At 37.8% G+C, this 20,971-nt stretch overlaps 1 protein-coding gene across 2 annotated transcripts in view; it reads right to left on the bottom strand.

Annotated features, from left to right (window-relative positions):
- Window positions 1–20,971, bottom strand: part of LOC103496816 (uncharacterized) — a 42,759-nt gene that overhangs the window by 9,441 nt on the left and 12,347 nt on the right. For both annotated transcript variants that reach the window (XM_008458819.3, XM_051085528.1), the window contains exons 8-12: window positions 17,275–17,422; window positions 11,732–11,892; window positions 11,414–11,513; window positions 4,380–4,454; window positions 4,127–4,261 (exon numbers count right to left, since the gene is read on the bottom strand). In XM_008458819.3, coding sequence (XP_008457041.1) covers window positions 4,127–4,261; window positions 4,380–4,454; window positions 11,414–11,513; window positions 11,732–11,892; window positions 17,275–17,422 — 619 coding nt within the window. The remainder of the gene's footprint in view (window positions 1–4,126; window positions 4,262–4,379; window positions 4,455–11,413; window positions 11,514–11,731; window positions 11,893–17,274; window positions 17,423–20,971) is intronic.

Genomic DNA, 20,971 nt, shown 5'->3' with positions numbered 1-20,971 from the left:
GATGGATCATTAAATTAGATCTTGACAAGGCCTTTGACAGAGTGGATTGGGAATTTTTACAAAAAGTAATGAGAAAGAAGAACTTCGATGCAAGATGGATCTTGTTGATAATGGGTTGTATCAAGAATCCTAAATATTTGGTCTTCATCAATGGTAGGCCAAGAAAAAGAATTTCAGCTTCAAGAGGTCTTAGAGAAGGAGATTCTCTTTCTCCTTTCCTATTTCATTTGGTTAGTGAAGTATTGAGCAGTCTCTTCTCCAACCTTTATAAGAAAGAAATGCTTGAGGCTTTGTAGTTGGAAAAGACAAGATCTATATACCTATCCTTCAATTTGCGGATGATACTCTACTGTTCTGTAAATTTGATGAGGATATGATGGAAAACATTATTAGTCTTTGAATGGTGTTCCGGTCAAAAGATTAATGGGGAGAAATCATCCATTTGTGGTATCAATATTGAGGACAGCAAGGTTCTTTCAACAGAAAACAATTTAAACTACAAGGTGGAAAGCCTCCCCTTCACTTATCTTGGCCTTCCTTTGGGAGGTTACCCAAAAAGTGCTCTGCTTTGGCAGCCTATTCTTGATAAAGTCCATGGAAAGCTGGATAAAAGGAGAAGATACAACCTCTCTAGGGGTGGAAGGATTACATTGTGCAAATCAGTTCTGTCCAGCTTCCCCACATATTACATGTCTGTTTTCCTCATGCCAGAATATGCCCTAAGCTCTTTGGAAAGAATCATGAGGAAGTTCTTTTGGGAAGGAAATAAGGGAGGAAAGCTAAACCACTTAGCAAAATAGGATGCTGTCATTAAATCATATAAAGATGGAGGACTCAGTTTGGGTAAGTTGAAGCATAAGAATATAGCCTTATTGTCTAAGTGGGGATGACGTTTCTCAGTTGAACAAAATTCCCTTTAGTGTCAAGTGATTAGAAGCATTCATGGCAGCAGCATCTTTAATTGGCATTCAAGTGGAAAAGAAACTGTGAGCCTAAGAAGTCCTTGGATTAGCATATTAAGGCAATAGCGTAAAATTGATTCATTAGACCTCTTCAAATTAGGTGATGGCAGCACAATAATATTTTGGAAGCACCCTTGGATGGACAGAATTACCCCGGATTGTAAATTTTCAAGACAGGTTAGGATTGCACTCATTCCAAATGCGTCAATTTCTGGTCATTGGGACTCTTCTACCAGCTCTTGGTCCATTTATTTCAGAAGGCTGCTCAATGATGAGGAAATATTAGACTTCCAGTCCTTGTTAAATCAGATTTCTTCCTCACAGCCAGCCTCCTTTCTGGATTGAAGGTTTTGGTCCCTTGAAACCTCAGGTTCCTTCTCGATAAAATCTTTGATTAAGCATCTTTCTACATTCTCCAATGGATATTTCTCTATACAAAAGGCTTTGGCAATCTAATAGACCAAGAAGGGGGTAAACATCTCCATATGGATTATGCAGTTCAGAAACTTAAAATGTGCATCAATACATTCTCCAATGGATATTTCTCCATATGGAGGGTAAACATCTCTATGGATTATGCTGTTCAGAAACTTAAACTGTGCATCAATACTTCAAAGAAAGCTTCCCTCCCATGCTCTCTCACCACATATCTGCCCCTTTGTGTTGATAATCTGGAAAATAGAAAATATCCAGTACCTTTTAATTAACTGTCTTTGCATCTAAATGTTCGTTCCGCCTTCTCCAGACCTTTAATATTAGTTGGGTGTTTGATCAAGATTTTAAGAACAATGTGACTCAAAACCTTGCTGGTCCAGCCTTGAAGAAGAAGACAGCTGATTTGTTGAGGTTAAACGTAGTACAAGCTCTCTTAGTTGAAGCTGTTATCCATAGAGACTATCGATGGAAAACAAATTTGGCTCATAGTCGTTCAAATCCTCTTTCAGCATTGGTTCGTGTTCAGTAATTGAATTAGTGTTAATTTCCTCAACATCAATGAATACACGTGGCCTGTTGCAATCCATTTCTGCTAAGAGACATTCATCGACATCATCATTTATTTTAGCCAGGACATTCCCAATCCAACTTGTACTTCACCCTCATTGTGATGTCGAACTCCGATGAAGTAATCTCTGTCACTTCGTATATTATGGATCTCAAATCACTATATTTGAACGGACTAGGTATCACCATTGTAGCATGGTTCCTTGTCATCCCATGTACCCCCATAACTAAAAAACAATTGTTTCTGATATCCTACAAAAAAAGAATTGACCAAAAAGGTGAGCAGATCGATTCTGTGTTTTTATCGCTCCAAATGCTTGTTCTCGCTTCTCGTTCTTGATTAGTTTTTCTCTTTTCTTTATCTTGTCCCTATCACTCATTCTAGCTTTACTCGTTCTATCTTTAAGGTTAGTTACACCAATGGACCTACTCATTCTGCCTTAGTCAGTCGTCATAAGTTAACATTCCCTGTACCTCTTTCGTCAATTGCAATCTAGTATTTCTTTTGTTATGTCTGAAACAACAAAGACAATGTATTGGAATAATGGAAAAACGCTTACTTGCTTGTCGTGGGAGCTTAAACAAACGGCAATAGCTGATTACAGGATTCCACTACTTCGGGGATGAATCTAATTCAATGACAAGCAAAGCAAAAAGAAGGGTTTTTCTTTTTATCTAATTATTTGTTTTAAATACTTAGCTTGTTGAACAATCTTCCATTGATTTGAAACAGGTAATGATGTATAGATTGCATTAATTGCACTAATTACAAACAGAAACAAAGTGGCAGGAAATTTGGGTACGAGGTAGAACGAAAGCACGTAATGCCGAACGAGAACGCGAGCAAGAAAGGGAAGAAAGAAACTTATCGAAGTACACTGAACTGGCGTGCATATGGGCTTATTTTGGTAGATTCGCAGGTCCATGATATCGTCAGGACATCCTTCATTAAAATTTGAAACATAATTTCATTTGGATCCCCAAAAGAAGGCCGTCCGTACAAATTTCCCTTATTTCTTCTCGTCATGCTTCCAATGCCTAATTCACCACTCTAAAGGACACACAACATTTCAATTAACTCATACAACCTTACTTCATGCTTTCCTGCCCAGTCCGATCACAAAATGGTGGCATTTAACGCTGATAATGCACCTTTCAATCTTATCATTTAAAAGAAAAAGTTTGAAGAGTGACTCTTATGAACTGCCTAGACGATGTCCAACTTTCCAATGGCAAGGAGAAATGGATTTGGGAGCCTAATGCTAAAGGTTCTTTTTCTGCTAAATCTCTTTCCCAAGCTATGGGAACTGATATGGGCTCTGCAAATCACCACTTCCATGCTGCTTTATAGGACACACTCCCAAAAAAAAGAATCAAATTCTTCCTTTGGAAAGTTAGTCACATTGCCATCAATACAAATGACAGAATGCAGCACCACCTCCTACTTGGCCATCTCTCCACACTCTGCCACTTGTGTAAGTCCAGCCCAAACTCATCTAGCCATCTTTTCATACATTGTCAATTTGCTGGGAGTCTTAGGAAGAAATCTTCCTTTATTTGGACGTCATACAGCCCCTCCCAAAAGATACTCTTGGCGCCCTCACCTACATTCTCAATGGTCATCCCTTCACAAAACACAGGAAAATTATGTGGATGCATCTAATACGTGCGTTCTTGTGGATTACATGGAAAGAGAGAAACAAGCGCCTCTCAGCTCTCACAGATAAGGGAAGCACTTTTGATAGCTATTTTGGTCTTGTTATTTTTCATGCTATGAGTTGGTGTAAATGCACATCTTTAATTAAATCACACTCTTACTTCCCTGTTAAACAATTGGAGAAATATCATGCAACTCCATTGGCTTGGGTTTCAGCCCCTTTCGTAAATTTCATACAGCGATGAAATTTGTTCCTTATAAAAAAAAAGAAGGAAAAGAAGAAGATGATGCTTTTTTCAATGGGATTTTACAAAGAGCGGTGGTTATAATGATCCAGCATATCTTTTTTTAAGGATGCATCCAATCAAAAGCAACTAAAACTCTGCTGTAACTCCAAAGCAAACAATATTTACAAATGAAAAGCTAATAAAAAAAGGAATCTGATAAAAGTGAAATTCAAATGCAAGGTCCAAAACTGCACATATTTATAAAGTGCAGACCATACCTTTGAATCAAACTCCTGAACTTCCTCTGCCAATTTAATGCATGATTCCCAACACATGGGTAGGAGATCAGTAAATTTTTCTTCTGAAAAGTTTGCATCTTCAACATGCAAACACAAGGACCGACAAGCTGCCAGCTAAGTCAAGGAATGTATATTTAACTTCAGTTGTTAGTAACGGAAGGGTTCTGTCAAAATTAAAGAGAAAACAAACAAGAAAAATAATGTTACACAAATATGATAGTTTGAATCATACCTGAACAGACAAATCTTTATCCTGAAGCAGCCGGATCAAAGCACAATATACTTGTCGTTTTGTTTCATCTTTAATCTATTATGTAACAAAAGACTCAATTTTTGTCATCTATAAAAAATTAGAACATACTTTTTTTTTCAGAAGGAAAACAACGCTTTTTATTGATCTATGGAAAAGAGACAAAGTCTTATAGAACAAGAACATGGTAGGCATACGAGGTGATGCCAAGACATCTCAACTAGGTTGATACAGGTATAACACCCTCACTATATCCAAAATAAAACAAGATGATATACATAAAGCATCATAACTCAGTCCACTAAAGCCCAAAACACTAAAAAGACATCAACAACAAGAATCCAGCAGAAACAAATGAATGAGTTACATATCAGATAGTTAAAACCAAAGGAAATCAGCTACTAAAATTAGGGAATAAAAACGCCTGCCAATAAAAATTGGAATATACTGGTATTGCAGAAAACACAAAATTTTATTGACAAACTGAGAATCACTGATATGCCAAAACTTTTGGAAGTTTTTTTTGAAAGGAAATCAGTCTCTTTATAGATAATAATAGCTCAAAGCACAAAAGGTTTATATAAAGAGCAGAAAACAATAAGAGACTATATAGAATCGTAGGAGCACCCGAACATCTTAACTAGGTTGACACCCCCTTAGTGCCCTCATCATATCCAGTACATAGGGTCCACAAATACAAAATAGAGTATTCAAAGTACAAACCGCGTGATGCGCTTATCCAAAATGGAATGGAAATAAAAACAAAACAAAAACATTTCAAATACATCAAAAGACAGCAACCATATAGAAAGTCAAAACAGAGGGTCTTCATGAAGAAGCGACTGTTAAGGAGCTGAATAAATGGTGGTCTGCCAGTTGTGACTGATAGCTTGAATGGAGAAAGCTTTAAAACCTTTATGAGGGTACACCAAGCCACCGCCTTCCTACTTGCTGTCTCAAAGGGATCCAACCAAGAAGTTTCCTTGTCATGGAATGTTCTTTGGTTCCTTTCAGACCAAATTTCAGCAAGCACGGTTTTCGAAAATTAGCCCAGATCAGCCTCAGTTTCTTCTTAAATAAAGGACCCACTAGAATTTGCTGAACATTCTGGCCAAAAGAATCTCCAAAGACCCAAGCCGCATAAAAAATCGAGAAAAGCTTACACCAACAGTTTGCAGAAAAAGAGCATTTGAAGAATAGGTGGTGTCTATCTTCACCATCTTGCTTGCACAGTGGACATATTGAAGGTGATAAGCATCCGTTTGGTGTCTTCCGTTGCATAACTGAAGGGCAGTTCAAGCGGGCAAAAATAATAGTTCAAACAAGAGTACTTACTGTTTTTGGACATTTGGATTTCCACAGGGCTTTATAAAGATCCTTGTCCAATGGGGAGAAAGCCAATAGGTGTCTCATAAGAGATTTTACCATAAACTTCCTATGCTCTTCCAAAGACCAAATCCTTCTATCGGGATTGTCTGATACCCTTTATGAAGCTAGTTGGCACATCAAGTTTTGAAAATCTGGAAACTCAATGCTGTTCATAACCTGGCTGACTCTCTCCTCTCTCCTCTCCTCCCTTCCTTCCTTTAGCCCCTAACCACACTCCAACCCCCTTTTTCTCCACTGGCGTTTCTCATCCTTCTTATCCGGTAAGTTCCCTAGAGCCTGTTCTTCTTGTCCATCCCTGTTTCAGTCTGGTTTTGGTGAAAATGGAAGTAGAAAGATGCAAAGCGAATGCCCTTTACTGTATTTGATTCGACAAAGAATACTTCCACAGAAAAGACGTGGAAGCTCGGAATATCTTGACATTATCAAACACTCAATTTAGAAGGTACTTGAAGAAAGATTTCAGAATTCTTGCGTGGCCCTGAGAATGGTTTTCTTCTTCGAAATGGCTTTAATGATTTTGGAAGTACAAGGCTCTTAAAATTTAGATCAAAAGTAGGTTGGATTATGAGATATGTAGCTTGGAAGAGGAACAAAAAACTATCCTTCATCCATATTTGTTTTGTTCTGGTGCTCTCTGACAGGGTTGGAAATCCTTTCACAAAATGTTGGAAAGATTATTGATGAAGCACAGTTATTCGATTTGGTACAAAAAACATTTCCAAGCCTCTTTGCAGCTTCCTTCCGAGTCACTAGAGGCAAGTTATGTGGAAAATGTGATGCTTAAAGGATCCTCTGTTCAAGAATTGGTAAAACATAGCACTTCTTTCCCAATTCTGACCTCATAAATTCAGTGTGCAACCCAGCACTAGGTGATCAAAAATATGAAAGTTTTAAAAGAAGACTTCGATAATCTGTGGACGATTTCAAGATTATTTGTGTTTGATGATCGGAAGGAAATTAGAAAAACCTTGGAGGATCTTTTTCATTAAAAAATAATCAATAATCCATTGTTTGCAAAAAAATGTTTTGATTAAATTGGCTGAAGGATCTCTAGAAGTGTTCGTTGGAAAAGAAGAGTTATGGCAAGTAATGGGTCCTTTTCGTTTAAAGTTTGAGAAATGGAGCAAAAGAAAACATATAGACCATCAGTTATTGAAGGCTATGGAGGATGGATTAAAATAGAACACCTCCTTCTTGGGAGCAATCAAACGTTCAAAGTTATGGGAGATCATTTCGGAGGTATGGAAAATATCGCTTCTAAAACACTTATCCTACTAAATGTTTCCGAAGCTAAGATTCAAGTAAAAAGAAACCAATGTGATTTTGGACCAACTACATTAGAAATCACAGACTTCAAATGAGAGAATTATTTTCTTACACTTTAGTAATTTTGAACAGATTAAGCCTCTTCCATTAACCAAAGGCCGTTAACCATTTGAGGATTTTTCAAACTCAATTGACTTGTAGAGATTAAATCAGATTTTGAAAGATGAAGGAGTTGTTAATTCATTCTTCCCGAAGGGGGTGAAATATCTAAGATCAATCCAAAAATTTCCTTCATAACAAGAATCCTTTTAAAGCTTTGGAACAGGGAGCTTGCCAAATTTAGCCTAGCCAGCGCCAAATACCACCCCTGAAGCGACGGAGATTTTAAATTTGGACTCCAAGGAAAGCAATGTGAACACGGTTGGATTCGAAGAGCCACACTTAAGGAGGAGAGAGAATAAGAACTTTAGTTTTGAAAGGAACAAGATTGAGGAAGTTGAAGAGGCACTTTTAATGAAGAAAGAGAATTTCGGTTGTGCCTTCTTTTACAGCTGGAAAGTCACCTCAACCAACAGCAGCCCACTTTTTGGTGATCCTCTTCCCACCAATACTTTGAACAAGAAGTTAAAATCTGAAATTAATTTAGCTAATATTTTCCTAAAGAAAGACATTGTGGTTCCCATGTCAACGAAAGCTCCTCCTTTCAACCCTTCATCTTCGGTTTCCATTTCCTCTTCTTCTCTTTATTCCTCAACAAAGTCAGGCTCCAGAGCAAATCTAAAAGGAAAGAAATATGCTAAGATCTTCCTACATTACCTCAAGCCCTTTCCAAAGAACTTTATCCAAAAGAAAAAACCACAGAAAATTATGACAAAACGTTCCTTAAAGCCCAGATTTTTTAAGATCAAGTACCTGATTTGCTTAAGGAAAATAGTACCCATTCTCTGTCATCGGCTTATTCCAGCAACTCCAAGTTGTTTTTAGAGGCTAACCTTAATTTACTGGAAGTTAGTTGCACTCAAATTCAAGCCCCAGCCTGTTCTTCTAAGTCAATTTCTCATCATTCTCACTCTACCCAGTTTAAGTACTCCGAGTTCTCTTTGTCCAACTCCAAGGTAAAATTTCTGAAGGGCTCTTCGAGCAAAACCCCCCTCAATCAATCCAACATGAAGGGTGAGTCTTTTCTCGACTCCCTTTCAGCGTTAGTAGTGAGGAATTGGAGCATTTGGATAGATCAACCGAGCTTCAAAGTCAAAAACATTTTGAGCCTCTAAAAACATATCTCAATGCCCTGTTTCAATGCGAGAAAGAGCCAAGATCCACAAATTTGCCTTCTGCTACTCGTTCTTGTCTCTAGTCTTGCAAAATACCAGATCATTTAAAATCAATAGTTGTTGATTGTGGAATTATTACAATTTGATTCTTCAACAGTTTAATGTATTCCTCAATGTTAGACTAACTTCGGTCTTTCTTGGATTTCCCTTCATGTGGGTAGCAAGTAAATTCTTACGCCGATGCTGAAATCGCGAAAGACCTTTTTGAGCTTCCTCTGGATTCTGGAATATTTGGCAAGACAGTTTCAAGGCAACCGACTGTATCTTCTTGCAAGTTTTTAGTTTCAAATTAGTTCTTTATGATAGAATTTCGCACTATGCTTTGCATTTAGATTTCCTCGATTATGGTTTTGTTTAGCTTGATCTTCTATTTGGAATTTTTTTTTTTAGCTTTGTTGTAGCTATAGACTGAGTTTTTCTCTTTTCTCTGCTCTTAGTATAATACTCTTGTACTTTGAGCTTCAGATTCTTTTATTAATAATAATTTAAGAGGCTTTTCTCCGTTAAAAGAAAAAAAAAGAAGCCTTCTAAAGACTATGGACCAAGAAGTTGAATAATCCGGTGGGCTGCTATGGAGCCTTTTAGTAGAAGTGTAATTCTGAAAGGGCGGGAATATTGAGTGCAGAGACTAGAGAGGAAGGTTGTCAGTCCACCCATCTGTCCAGAAGGCGGTCCTTGAACCATTTCCAAGTTGAAAAGTAGCTAAAGGCTCCACCTTCCTCGCTAGATACTAATCCAAGTGCTTTTAGACCGTGGCTAGAATTCCCCAATGTGTGCCAATTGAAGGGCTCTTTTCCATGAATGCTTTGGATGACTTGTCTCCAAAAAGAGTCTTCTTCACTCATAAACCTCCAACCCCACTAGGCAAGTAGGGCCATGTTCTTACTTTACAATGCTCCCAAAGCCCAAACCTTCGTCATGTTGGGGCTGGATAGCTTAGGCCCATTTAACTAAATGATTAATTTTACTAGTGTGCCCCTCCCAGAAAAAATTCCTCAGTAGTCTCTCCAAAGAAGATGCTACATTAATCGGCATTGCAAACAGAGACATATAATATGTAGGAAGATTAACTAGTACAGATTGACATGAAGTATCTCTACCTCCTTGTGACAAGTTGAATCTCTTCCACTTATCTAGTTTTCTCTGCACTTTACCAATCATGGGCTGCCAAAAAGAGCCCTGTCTCAGATACCCCCTCAAAAGGAAGCCCCAAGTATAAGAAGGGCATATTTTTTGTGGAACATCTCGTTCTCCCAGCCATATATTTCAGTTCATTCTCTTCCACATTAACTCCGTATAAGGCTGATTTTTCCCCATTAACCTTATGCATGGAGCACCATTCAGAGAGTGTAATCGTGTCCTTCAGTTTCATTAGCATGCTTTCAAATTGGAGGATTGGTATGTGAACCTTTTCTTTGACAACTACAAAACCTTCATAGTTCCCGTTTACTACTAGCTTATTAAAGAGAGCTCCCAGCACCTCACTTACTATAAGAAAAAGGAACAGAGAAAGGGGTCACCCTGCCAAATTTCTTGCCAAAACCTTTAAGAAGTGCTCAAGCAGATAACATAATAGTTACATTGCTAAAGTTCCTAAAACTGAACATTTCAGAATTTTAACAAAGTTTCTGTACCTTTTTTCCCCTTTTTGTGTTATCTGAAAATTTTGAATTCTTTTAGCTAATTAATAATAATGCAATTCAAGAACTCTCCAAGACTTTGGTTTGCACCAAAAGCCTTCATGCTTCGACTGCCCTTTCTTTTTCTTGAAAAAGGAAACAAGCCTCTCCATTAATATAATGAAATGAGACAATACAAAGTGAACAAGGATACAGTGAAGAGACAAACGTAAGGATCAACAAGTGCACCCGGACATCTCAACTAGGCTGTCACCTCCTTAACACTCTCATCATTTCCTAAAGTAAAATTGATTTTCTTGCCTACAAAAACTGTTGAACTTTTTCTTGGACATCTTCTTTGATCGGCAATAGTCTATTCTTGTAAAATCTTGAAAAATGATTAGTTTCTTCTTTCTTTTTCAAAACTTTAAGGATTCCCTCTAATTAGATGTGTGTTGTTCGGCAACGAGCACAACACTCAAAACTCCCTCTTGTGATCAACATCAACAAGAGTTTTCCAACCTTCCACCGGCAGCAGTCAACATTGGCCCAGACAGCCGTTTTGATACCAAATTGATGTAGCCTAAGTGGCAAGGAGTAATTCTCCAAAAAACCAAAGATTGTAAATCTTTTTATTGAAATGAATAATGTGCTTCATTCAAGAGGGAAAAACTCCTATTTATAGTGTTTTATCACAAGTGAAGGTAAACATTGAATTAACCTAGAACGTTGACTAATTACCCAATTAACCCTCATTCTCCCTACTTCAACAAATCTACTAGATAAACTTCGGAAAATCTTCAAAATCTTTCCCAACCTTTCTAGCTTCCGAATGATGAGGATCGATCTCTTTGCTACTCACACAAGTTATTTTGCCAACGAGAGTTTGTTGTGAGTCCTCAATTCCCGATTTTTAACCCCAACAAGCTAGCACATTCTAAGTGCTTAAATTTCCATTTAGGCCAAAGCCTTTGCCACAAGCAAGCACATTTAAATAAAATCCATCTACATATGGAGTGTTCAACCTTGAGTAAGAAATTTGGTTTACAATATGAAAGAACATTAGATTATTATTTTTTTATAAGAAACAAATGATTATATTCAACAGAGGACAACCAAAGGGCGAGGGGTTGGGAGAACCCCGCACCCCACTCCACCCCACCCCACCAACAAAGAGCTAGTGAAGAAGAGCTCTCCAATTGTTAAAAAAAATGTCATAATTAGTGTGCCACCAAGAAGCTGTACGTCCCACCAAGAAGCTGTATGTCAACATACAACAGTCCAAAAAGAACCAAAAGAAGCATACTTATCTTTAACTTTCAGACCAATAGAACATGATAACGACATGCATCAACTTCTTGACTATCATAAAATACAATGTGAGTGAACATATGCATTAAGACAATACCTCAGAAACCCATTGTCCCAATATTAGTGCAACTTTCCGACGAATGATACGCATGTTTGGATGATCATTGGAGATCTCGAGGGATAAAGCACCATTAAACCTAGGAATGAATAAATGGGAGATAATATAACAAACTGTTCCATTGTAACAAAAAAAGGATGAAAATTGTGTAGAGGAATTGTAATCCTCTTTATGATGCTTCTACTAATAGAGACCAGTAAATAAGAAGTTGCTAATAAGCAATTGGCGAACTGAACAGATAAAACAATAGACTAAAACGAGAAGAAGAGTGTTATACAAATCAGAAAAAGCTCATACCAGTCCTTGAAGGTCAGGTAATTAGAAAGCTCATAATAAACATATGCAGCAGCACCATAAGCAGCATCTTTAAGAAGTAATCCCGGAGATATTTCAGTCACTAAACTTGAGCAACCACTCATTGCTTCTTGAAGGATAGAAACCACAACAGGGCCAAGCAGCTACATGAAACATCAAGATCATATAACAACATATTGCACTACGAAACAATTGAAGTATTGTTGGAAATTAGAGTCTAGTATAAACAATTAGGGTTTATTGCCCAAGGATATTTGTATAGTTTATTGTACACTAGTTTTATTTCCTTTTTTGTTAGAGCTTATTATGGCATATATATATTCTTCTCTTTTGTACTCTTCTTATCATTAGAAAATAATAAAGGCTTCTATCATAGTTTTTTCTCCTTGTACGAGGGTTTTTCATATATAACTTGTGCTTTCTCATCTTCCTCTTTTTCAATATGGTATCAGGAGCATAGGAACAATGAAATCCTAGCTGTCATTGACAAAAATCAACCGATGGAAAACCCTAACACAAAACTCTTGACCACCTGCAATAACCTCACCGGTACTACCAACCTCAACTACGTCACTGCCACTGTCATTTTCCCCGTTGGAGCCGCTACAGTCGACCAGTATCAGCACCTCCTACCGTTGCCGTCAGTTCAATCGCAACCGATCGGCTTCCCCTTTTCGCCAATCGATCTTTGGCCACCAAGAGGCACAACCGCCTTTCAACCACCAATAGTCCTGCCAACCTCCCTTTTCGCAGCCACCGCCAGCCACACCTCCATCCCTGCGGACTGGCACACTTCTTCAATCAGGCTATTGGTACTTATTTCGAGGTTGAAAGTGGTGTCTTCTGCCTGCCATAAGGGTAAATCTTCTTGGAATGGTCAAAGTGGTATTTCCCCGTGATAGTTCAACAACAACTGTCAAAATTCCAAATGAATTTTCAGCAACAAACAATTGCAATTGGGGCAACTCCAGGTGCTTCCACCTCCAAAAATTCTGCTGTTCCGTCAACCTTATCGATGTATTTCGGAGAATCTGGTAACTTCCTTCCCTTCCATAACTACAACAAATTATTTATCGGGCTCCATAGGAAATTCTACAATTTTAATTGGAGAGGAGAAATTGAATGCAAAATTATTTCTCAGGGTCTCAATCCATTAAGATGGCACTCAAGGGGCATCACAAATTCGAGTATCTAATAGAAGAGGTATCGAGACCTAGACCAGGAGACCCTCAAAAGAGAATTTGGAAAGGGGAGGACTCTTTTCCTCGGCCTATGTTGATTAACAGTATGGAAACCTCAAATTGGGAACCTTTTTTGTATGATGCTACTGCTCAGAACTTATGGGATTCAATTCAAAAGTTATACTTGAGAGCTAGAATGTGTCTCGCCTTTATACTTTGCACAAGCACGTTCACGAGTGCAACTAGGGGACAATGGATTTCACTTCATATATAAACAAGTTGTTGTTGGTTTGCCAAGAGATGGATCTATGTCGAGAGATTGTCTAGAACTGCCCATGTGGAGGTTTTCAGTACTCCAAAATTGAGGAAGTTGATCGTGTATATGATTTTCTTGCAGGCTTGAATTCCAAGTTTGACTTAGTTTGTGGTCGTATATTGAGTTAGAGGACTATTCCTTCATTGATGGAGGTATGTTTTGAGGTTCGGTTAGAGGAAGAGCACACAAGTGCATTGAACATCGTGACTATTTCTGGTACTGATTATGCAGCCTTCAACACGAAGCCCTCCAGTTCTTATAGTGAAAAGCAAAATGGGAAGATTTTCCCGATGTGTGAACATTATAAGAAAGCATGGCATACGAAATACAGTTGTTGAAAATTATATGGTCGACCACCAAATGGTAAAAAACTCTGTTAAATGACAAGCATAATTTTGGTAGGGCTTTTCTGAGTGAATCAACAGGAACTTTACAACCCCCAACCCCTACAAGGAATCAAGGTGATCTTCGTACTTTTCTTAGAGTCATTACACGAACAATTAGATCTCAATCCTTTAGTCTTACCAGCATCGATGGGAAGAAACCCTAGATACTTGATTAAGGTGCTACAGACCATTTAATTGGGTCCTCTAAACGTGTTATATAATATTGCCCATGTGTTGGCAATAAAACAATTAGGATTGCAGATGGGTCCTTTGCTCTTATTGCAGGCAATGGTTATATTTTCCCTTTTGATGGTCTCCTTATATATAATGTGTTACATGTGCCAAACATATCTTACAATTTACTGTCTATTAGTAAGATAACCAAGGATCAACATTTTCAAGTTGTCTTCTCACCTGATATTGTTTTTTTTTCAGGACTTGAGCTCAAGGAAGATGATTGGCACTGTCTGGCACAATAGGAGCCTCAATTTCCTTGATGATGATGCTGTCTATTGCCATCATATTTTTCCACTTCTAAAAAAGATTGTATGTGTGGCACTTTCGTCTTGGCCACCCAAACTTTCAATACATGAGATATCTATTTCCTTATTTATTTTCTAAAGTAGATATCTCTTCTTTGTCTTGTGATGTGTGTGTTCGTGCAAAACAGCACAGTCTTGTTTCCATTTCAAGCCTACAAACCTACCCAGCCATTTACCCTCTACTTAGTGATGTCTAGGGGCCCTCAAGGGTCACTACCGCTTAGGGGAAACATTGGTTTGTAACCCTTATTGGTGATCATAATTCATACCCGTCTCATCTGAGTCTTTCTTCTCACTAATAAATCTGAGGTCTCATCAATATTTCAACAATTTTATATAACTATTGAGACACAATTCAACAATAAATCTGAGGTCTTATGCCTAAACTTTGCAACAAAATAGCGTGGCTGAAAAAAAAACCGGCACCTTCTCGAGGTTGCTCACTCTCTTATGTTGTCTACTTCTCTTCCTTCCTACTTATGGAGGGATGCAGTCCTCACTGCGACACATCTAATCAATAGAATGCCATCTCGGGTCTCCTACTCTACCATATGATTTATTCCCAATGTTCCTCTCCGTGTGTTCGAGTGCACTGCCTTTGTTCATAGTCATAGGCATAACCACACTAAGTTTGCTTTTCGTGCTCAGTCGTGTTTTCATGGGACATCCTAAGCACCTGCAGGGCTACAAGTATTACCATCCTCCTTCTCGAAAGTATTTCGTGTCCATGGATGTCACCTTCCTTGAGGATAAACCCTTCTTTTCTATTAGTCATCTTCAGGGAGAGAGCGGAAGTATAGAGGCTAACTGACCGATTCCCTTCATTCCTATAGCCCCTACTAAGCCTCCTAAACCCATCCTCCATGACACCGTTCTACCCACCAACCAAGTCCCCTAGATAACTTACTACAGGAAGAATCTGAGAAAGGAAACGGTCCCCCTACTGCTTTGTCGTTTCTGGTCCATGAATCGAAACCAACACAAGCTCAAGGGTACAACTGAACTTAATAATAATAACGTGCATGTTGAGGATAATATTGTTGATGTGGTTGAGGAGGACATGACTAGTATGATAGTTGGATTGCCACGAGTGATGAAACTCTAGCAGACACAAAGGTGAGTGAGACTAGCCCGGATGACTCAACAATTACTAAAGGGCTATGATCCCTCTGTTAACAAGTCCATTGCCTTATGGAAGGGTACAAGGTCTTGTACAAAGCATTTTATGTGTAATTACATGTTTTAAAGTAATCTATCACCTAAGTTCAGGGTGTTTATTGTAAGCCTTGACACTAGAACAATACAAAAAAAAAACATACATGAAGCTATGGAGCGTCCTTAGCGCAAGACTGTTGTCATGGAAGAAATAGGAGCAATCGAGAAGAATAAGACATTGGATCTTTACACTCCTCCTTAAGGGCACAAGATAGTGGAATGCTAATGGGTGTTCACTCTAAAGTACAAATCAGACGAGACCTTAGACAGGTACAAGACTATGCTTGTTGCAAAAGGGTTCACTCACACTTATGGAGTAGATTATTCAGAGCCATTTTCTCCTGTAGAAAAGTTAAACAAAGTCAGGGTTCTTTTGGCTGTTGTAGTCAATAAAGAGTGGCCTCTCTATCAAACTTGATGTAGAAAATGCTTTCCTAAATGGTGGTTTGGAAGAAAAAGTGTACATGAGTCGTCCTTTGGGCTTTGAAGTTCAGTATGACCACCAAATTTGTAAGCTTCAAGAATCTTTTTATGGTTTGAAACAATCTTTCGGGCCATGGTTCGACAGATTTACCACCTTTGTTAAATCTCAAGGCTTTTCTCAAGGACATTTTAATCACACACTGTTTACAAAAAGGTCAAAATCTAGGAAACTTGTGTTGATTGTGTATGTCAATGATAATGTCTTTTAAGGAGATGATCCAGTTGAGATTAGCAGGCTGAAAAAGAACATGGGTGACGAGTTTGAAATCAAACACCTAGGGAATCTAAAGTACTTCTTGGGATGGAGGTGGCACGATCGAGGGAAGGGATCTCTGTTTCACAAAGGAAGTATACTCTTGACTTGTTAAAGAAAACAAATATGACTAGATGCAGACTTGCTTATACCCATATGGAACTCAACGCGAAACTGAGAAATTCTGGTGACAAAGTTCATGTTAACAAAGAGAAGTATCAGAATTATATCCCACACGAGACCAGATATCTCATGTGCAGTTAGCACTATTAATCAGTTTATGCAAGCACCCTATGAAGAACACATGGAAGCTAGGAATCACATTTTGAGATACTTGAAAACTTGTCCAGGTAAAGACCTAAGGTCCCAAAAACTGACAGAAAATGTATTGAGGCTTATACCGACTCTGATTGAGCAGGATCAGTTACTGACAAAAAATCCATTGTACCTCTGTATGGGGTAATCTTGATACTTAGAGGATTAAGAAGTTGTTGCTACGAGTAGTAATGAAGCTGAATACAAAGCTATGAGTTTGGGAATATGTTAAGAGATCCGGTTGCAGTAAGTTTTAACTAATCTTCACCAAGATTGTGACATATGAAGCTCTTTTGTGACAATAAAGCTGCTATAAACATAGCCAATAACTTAGTTCAACATAACAAAATGAAACATGTGGAGATAGACAAACATTTTATAAAGGAGAACTTTTAACAATGGTAGTGCCTATATCCCGTACATTCCTTCCAGTCAACAAATTGTTAATGTCTTTACTAAAAGGTTACTCAAGCAGAACTTCGACTACTGTGTTAGTAAGTTGGATCTAATTGATATCTACACTTCAACTTGAGTTGAATGTTGGAAATTAGAGACTAGTGGAGTGTTTATAGCTCCAACTGTATTTGTGTAATATATTGTATCCTAGTTTTGTTTCCTTTTTTATTAGGGCTTTATTATGCCATATATATACTCTTCCCTCTTTGTACTCTTTTGATCATTTTGCTTCTATCGTAGTTTTTTCTCCCTTTACTAGGATTTTTCACATATAACTTATGCTTTCTCTTCTTTCACTTTTTGTATATGCTTTCTCTTCTTTCACTTTTTCAATAAGTATATAATCATTTGACGAGAGTAAAAACAAATCTTGCATACCTGACTATGGTTTTCAAACAGTACAATATATAAAGCTTCAGCACATGGTCGTAGTTTCTCTGTCCACAGAACCATATCCTGCTCATGATGGAAAGACTCCGGGTTTTGGTACCACTCCTCCAAGTCACTTGCTGTTAAAACAAAATACCTGTCAAAGTGAAAGCACAAAACTTAATCACTTAAGTCGATAAAAACATAAATACCATATTAAGAATAACAGTAAAAATAAATAATAAAATAAAAGATACAACCAGTCCTCTCAAATCAATGCCAGCATTGTTGAAATCAAGGAAAGGCAGAACACCAAGAGAAATAACAAAACAACGTAGAGTCCAATGATTTTTTTTTTCCAGAATAATACATCCAGTGTGAGGATTGAAATTCTGAATTAATCTTTGAACGAGTGGACTCAAGTGTGTTTTGAAAATACCGGACTTCCACAAGTATCACTTTTAAAACCTTAAACATGTTAGATCGTAGCTGAGCAACTATGGAGGTTAAAAGAAATTTTGTGGATTTATTCGAGTGATAATTGAAATTAAAAATAGAAAAGTTGGAAATGTGCTTGTTCTTTTGCGTTTTTCTTTTTTTCTTTCAAAAAAAGGAAGCAGCACTTCCCATTAAGGAATGAATAAAGACTAATTCACAACGATACAAACACCAAATATAAAGAACATATAACATAAAACACAAAATAAATAGAATATGTTAATATCTTTTTTTCAACGTCCACGTAGCCGCACTGGGGTACCCCCACGCCCCTAGAATATCTTAATATCAAAGCAATGAAAAGATATATGAAAGCATCCCAGCTGCAAGAGATTTCTTGAAGGGAGAAACCAAAATCTTCTTAGGTAAAGGACACTACAAAGAAGATTTCAAGCGAGCCGATTCAAATTAGACAAGACTGGAACAAAAAGAGTTTTGAAAATGCATTGATTCCTCTCAAACCATAACTCTAATAGAATAGATTTAATAGAACTTATTCATAAACAAAAGGCTTCTGAACTCCTTGTTGATCCAATCACCGAGAAATTATTTCTCAAGCTACTAGAAAAACACTGAATTTTAAATATCTCAAAGAGAGCAAACCAAATATGTCTTGCGTCGGTGCACTCAAATAATAGATGAATGAGAGATTACCCTGCCATTAAGCAAAGGGGACAAACCGAAGGCATAAGAATATGCTTGGAAACATTTTCTGCAAAATATCCACTCTTCCATTCAGCATTACCCAGATCAAAATGTTAATCTTTCTCGGGCGCTTTGATTTCCAAATTGCTGCATAAAGAGTTTTATCCATAGAAGAGGATGTCAAATTGTTGTAACTTGATTTAACTGTAAAAAGCTCCGAATACCCCAAAGATCAACATTGATCATCTTCCAATGAAGCGCTGGAAGCCAAAGAGAGGCAAGATAATAAGTTTTGAAAATCACTAATTTCCTCATTTTTAGAGGTTGAAAGATAACACTCTATTACCAAGTAAAGTCATCTTGATTAGAAGTGATATAAAATAAATTTAGAAATCTGTTTTAAAATCTGCTTTCTTGGTTCCATGAATATGACAAGAAACTTGTGCCTAATCCATTTCCAAGTTTGCAATGAACTAAAGGCTCCAAGCCTTTCCAAACCTTAGACACACTCATCCATGGACTACAAATAGATGGCACCGAAACGAAATCCTCTCTCTGCCATGATAGAACACAAGCATTACTCCACAGAAACAGACATCGGATATTGGAGGGAGAACACTAAAATTACCGAACCACCAAATACCATACCTTATTCATCTCTATACACCATTCCTTCATTCCTTGGTTGATTGAATGCTTGGCAATTCTACAACACAATCCATCAAACCAGAGATTCTTCAAGGAAACTCTATGGAAGGAACAAACCATATGGATGGAGAAGACTACAAGGAAACGTGTGCTAGCTGAAGTGGCAAAACCCCTTTTTTTCTTCTTTTATGAAAAATACAAACAGCATACAAAAAGTGAGCTAACGAAAGAAAGAAGCAAACAAGAAGAGGGGCCTCCAACTGACAAGCCTATCGTCACTGTTCGTGCGACCAAGCAAGACTTACCAAAAAGAGAACCTAACGTTTTTAGTGTTGGAATGCATTGAATTTGGTATGTGGCACTACAAACAACCTCGTGCGGTGGTTTAGAGAAGTGCAATATATAAATTCTCTAACCTAGTGATGCCATATTATATTCTGAAAAATTCTCTCTAATAAAATTGTTTTTCCTCTATCCCGTGGACGTAGCGAACACAATGTTAGTGAACCATGTACATCAATGTGTCGATCTATATACGTTTTTTTGTATTGCTCAGTTGCTGATTGCATAACATTTAGGAACCTTACCTCAAAACCACATAAAAAACAGACTCCCTGTAGGGAGAGATCCAACAACGAATTGAACAAGATTCCAACAATATCTATCATTTCTATACTAGATGAAAATTCTAAGTCAATGAGTTTGTGCATTGATATGCTTAAAAAATAGGTTGGATATATTTCACTCTCAAAATTTTATCAGCATGTCAAGTAAGTGTCTATTTAGTATACTTAACACATGTTTGATTAAAGAAAGGAAGCACAAACGCAATTAGGATTAGGATTGATAGAAAAGGTCTGTTCTCTCTCCCTTCTCTCCTCCCTCCTCTCTCCTCTGACCCTTCCTCTGCCACTCCTTTTTGCCGACAAATTCTCCATTCTGTTGAGCCGTCTACCCTTCACCTATTCTTTCACGATTTTCATAAACTTGGAGGGACATATGGAAGTGGTAAGCAGCAAAGCAGTTAATTCCTACTACTGCATCTGGTTAAAAGATGTAGATTTCAGAAAAATATTCAAGGTCACACGAAGCCACGGTTAAAATGGTTCATTGAGTCCATCAACGACCTGATTCGGGGTTCAAAGAACATATTCTTTCTTAGAAATGGTAAGGAAGAGAGGGGAACCACAAATTTAAGGAAATTCCGAGCACGTTCAAGGTGGGTATTAAGGTGTGTCGTCTGACCCTTTATTCGCAAATTCTTTGCGCCTTTGTTTGGAAGAAAAGGAATAAAGTTCATATGGAATCAAAAAGCACGAAGCAGTAGTCTCATCAGTGGATGGAATAGGCCTCGATCGGTCTTTCAGCTTTCAGGTTGGACATGGGCTCCAAGGAGCCCTTCGTCTGGGGAGAGTTCTCCATCCTGGCCAACTTCTGATTACCAGTCCTATGTTCACATTTTCTCAAGGGAAGATAAGCAGGGCTGGCAAGCGTTTCTAGAAATGGTAAAAAGCTCAATCATGAAACAAGACTACTCGGAATGGCATTCCTAGATTACTCTGACTTGAAGCAAGGACATTCTTGAGGAAGATTTTAGCAACTTATGGTCTGTTAGATACCTAGATTAGTATAGGACAGGGGTATAAAGGTAATTAAATATGTAGTAGTTAGAGGATTATAAATAGGAAGTTGGGGAGGGGTGGCGGTATGAAGATTTTTGTGAAGTCAAAGGACTGCTATACTCTTTGAGAGAGAGGGGATGCAGAAGGCCCGGTGCTTTTTCTAGTCAATTCATATTGTAATTTCATATTAGATATCAATAAAGAGAAATATTATATCAGTGTTCTATCATGGTCCTATCCAGACTTTTTGCTTTTGCCGATTGGAACGAAATAGCTGAACTTTTAGAAGACTT

The sequence above is a fragment of the Cucumis melo genome, chromosome 6 (genome assembly GCF_025177605.1).
Source record: "Cucumis melo cultivar AY chromosome 6, USDA_Cmelo_AY_1.0, whole genome shotgun sequence".
Taxonomy (NCBI): domain Eukaryota; kingdom Viridiplantae; phylum Streptophyta; class Magnoliopsida; order Cucurbitales; family Cucurbitaceae; genus Cucumis; species Cucumis melo.
Note: the sequence above shows the minus strand (reverse complement) of the source record. Positions and strands in the feature narration are given on the sequence as shown.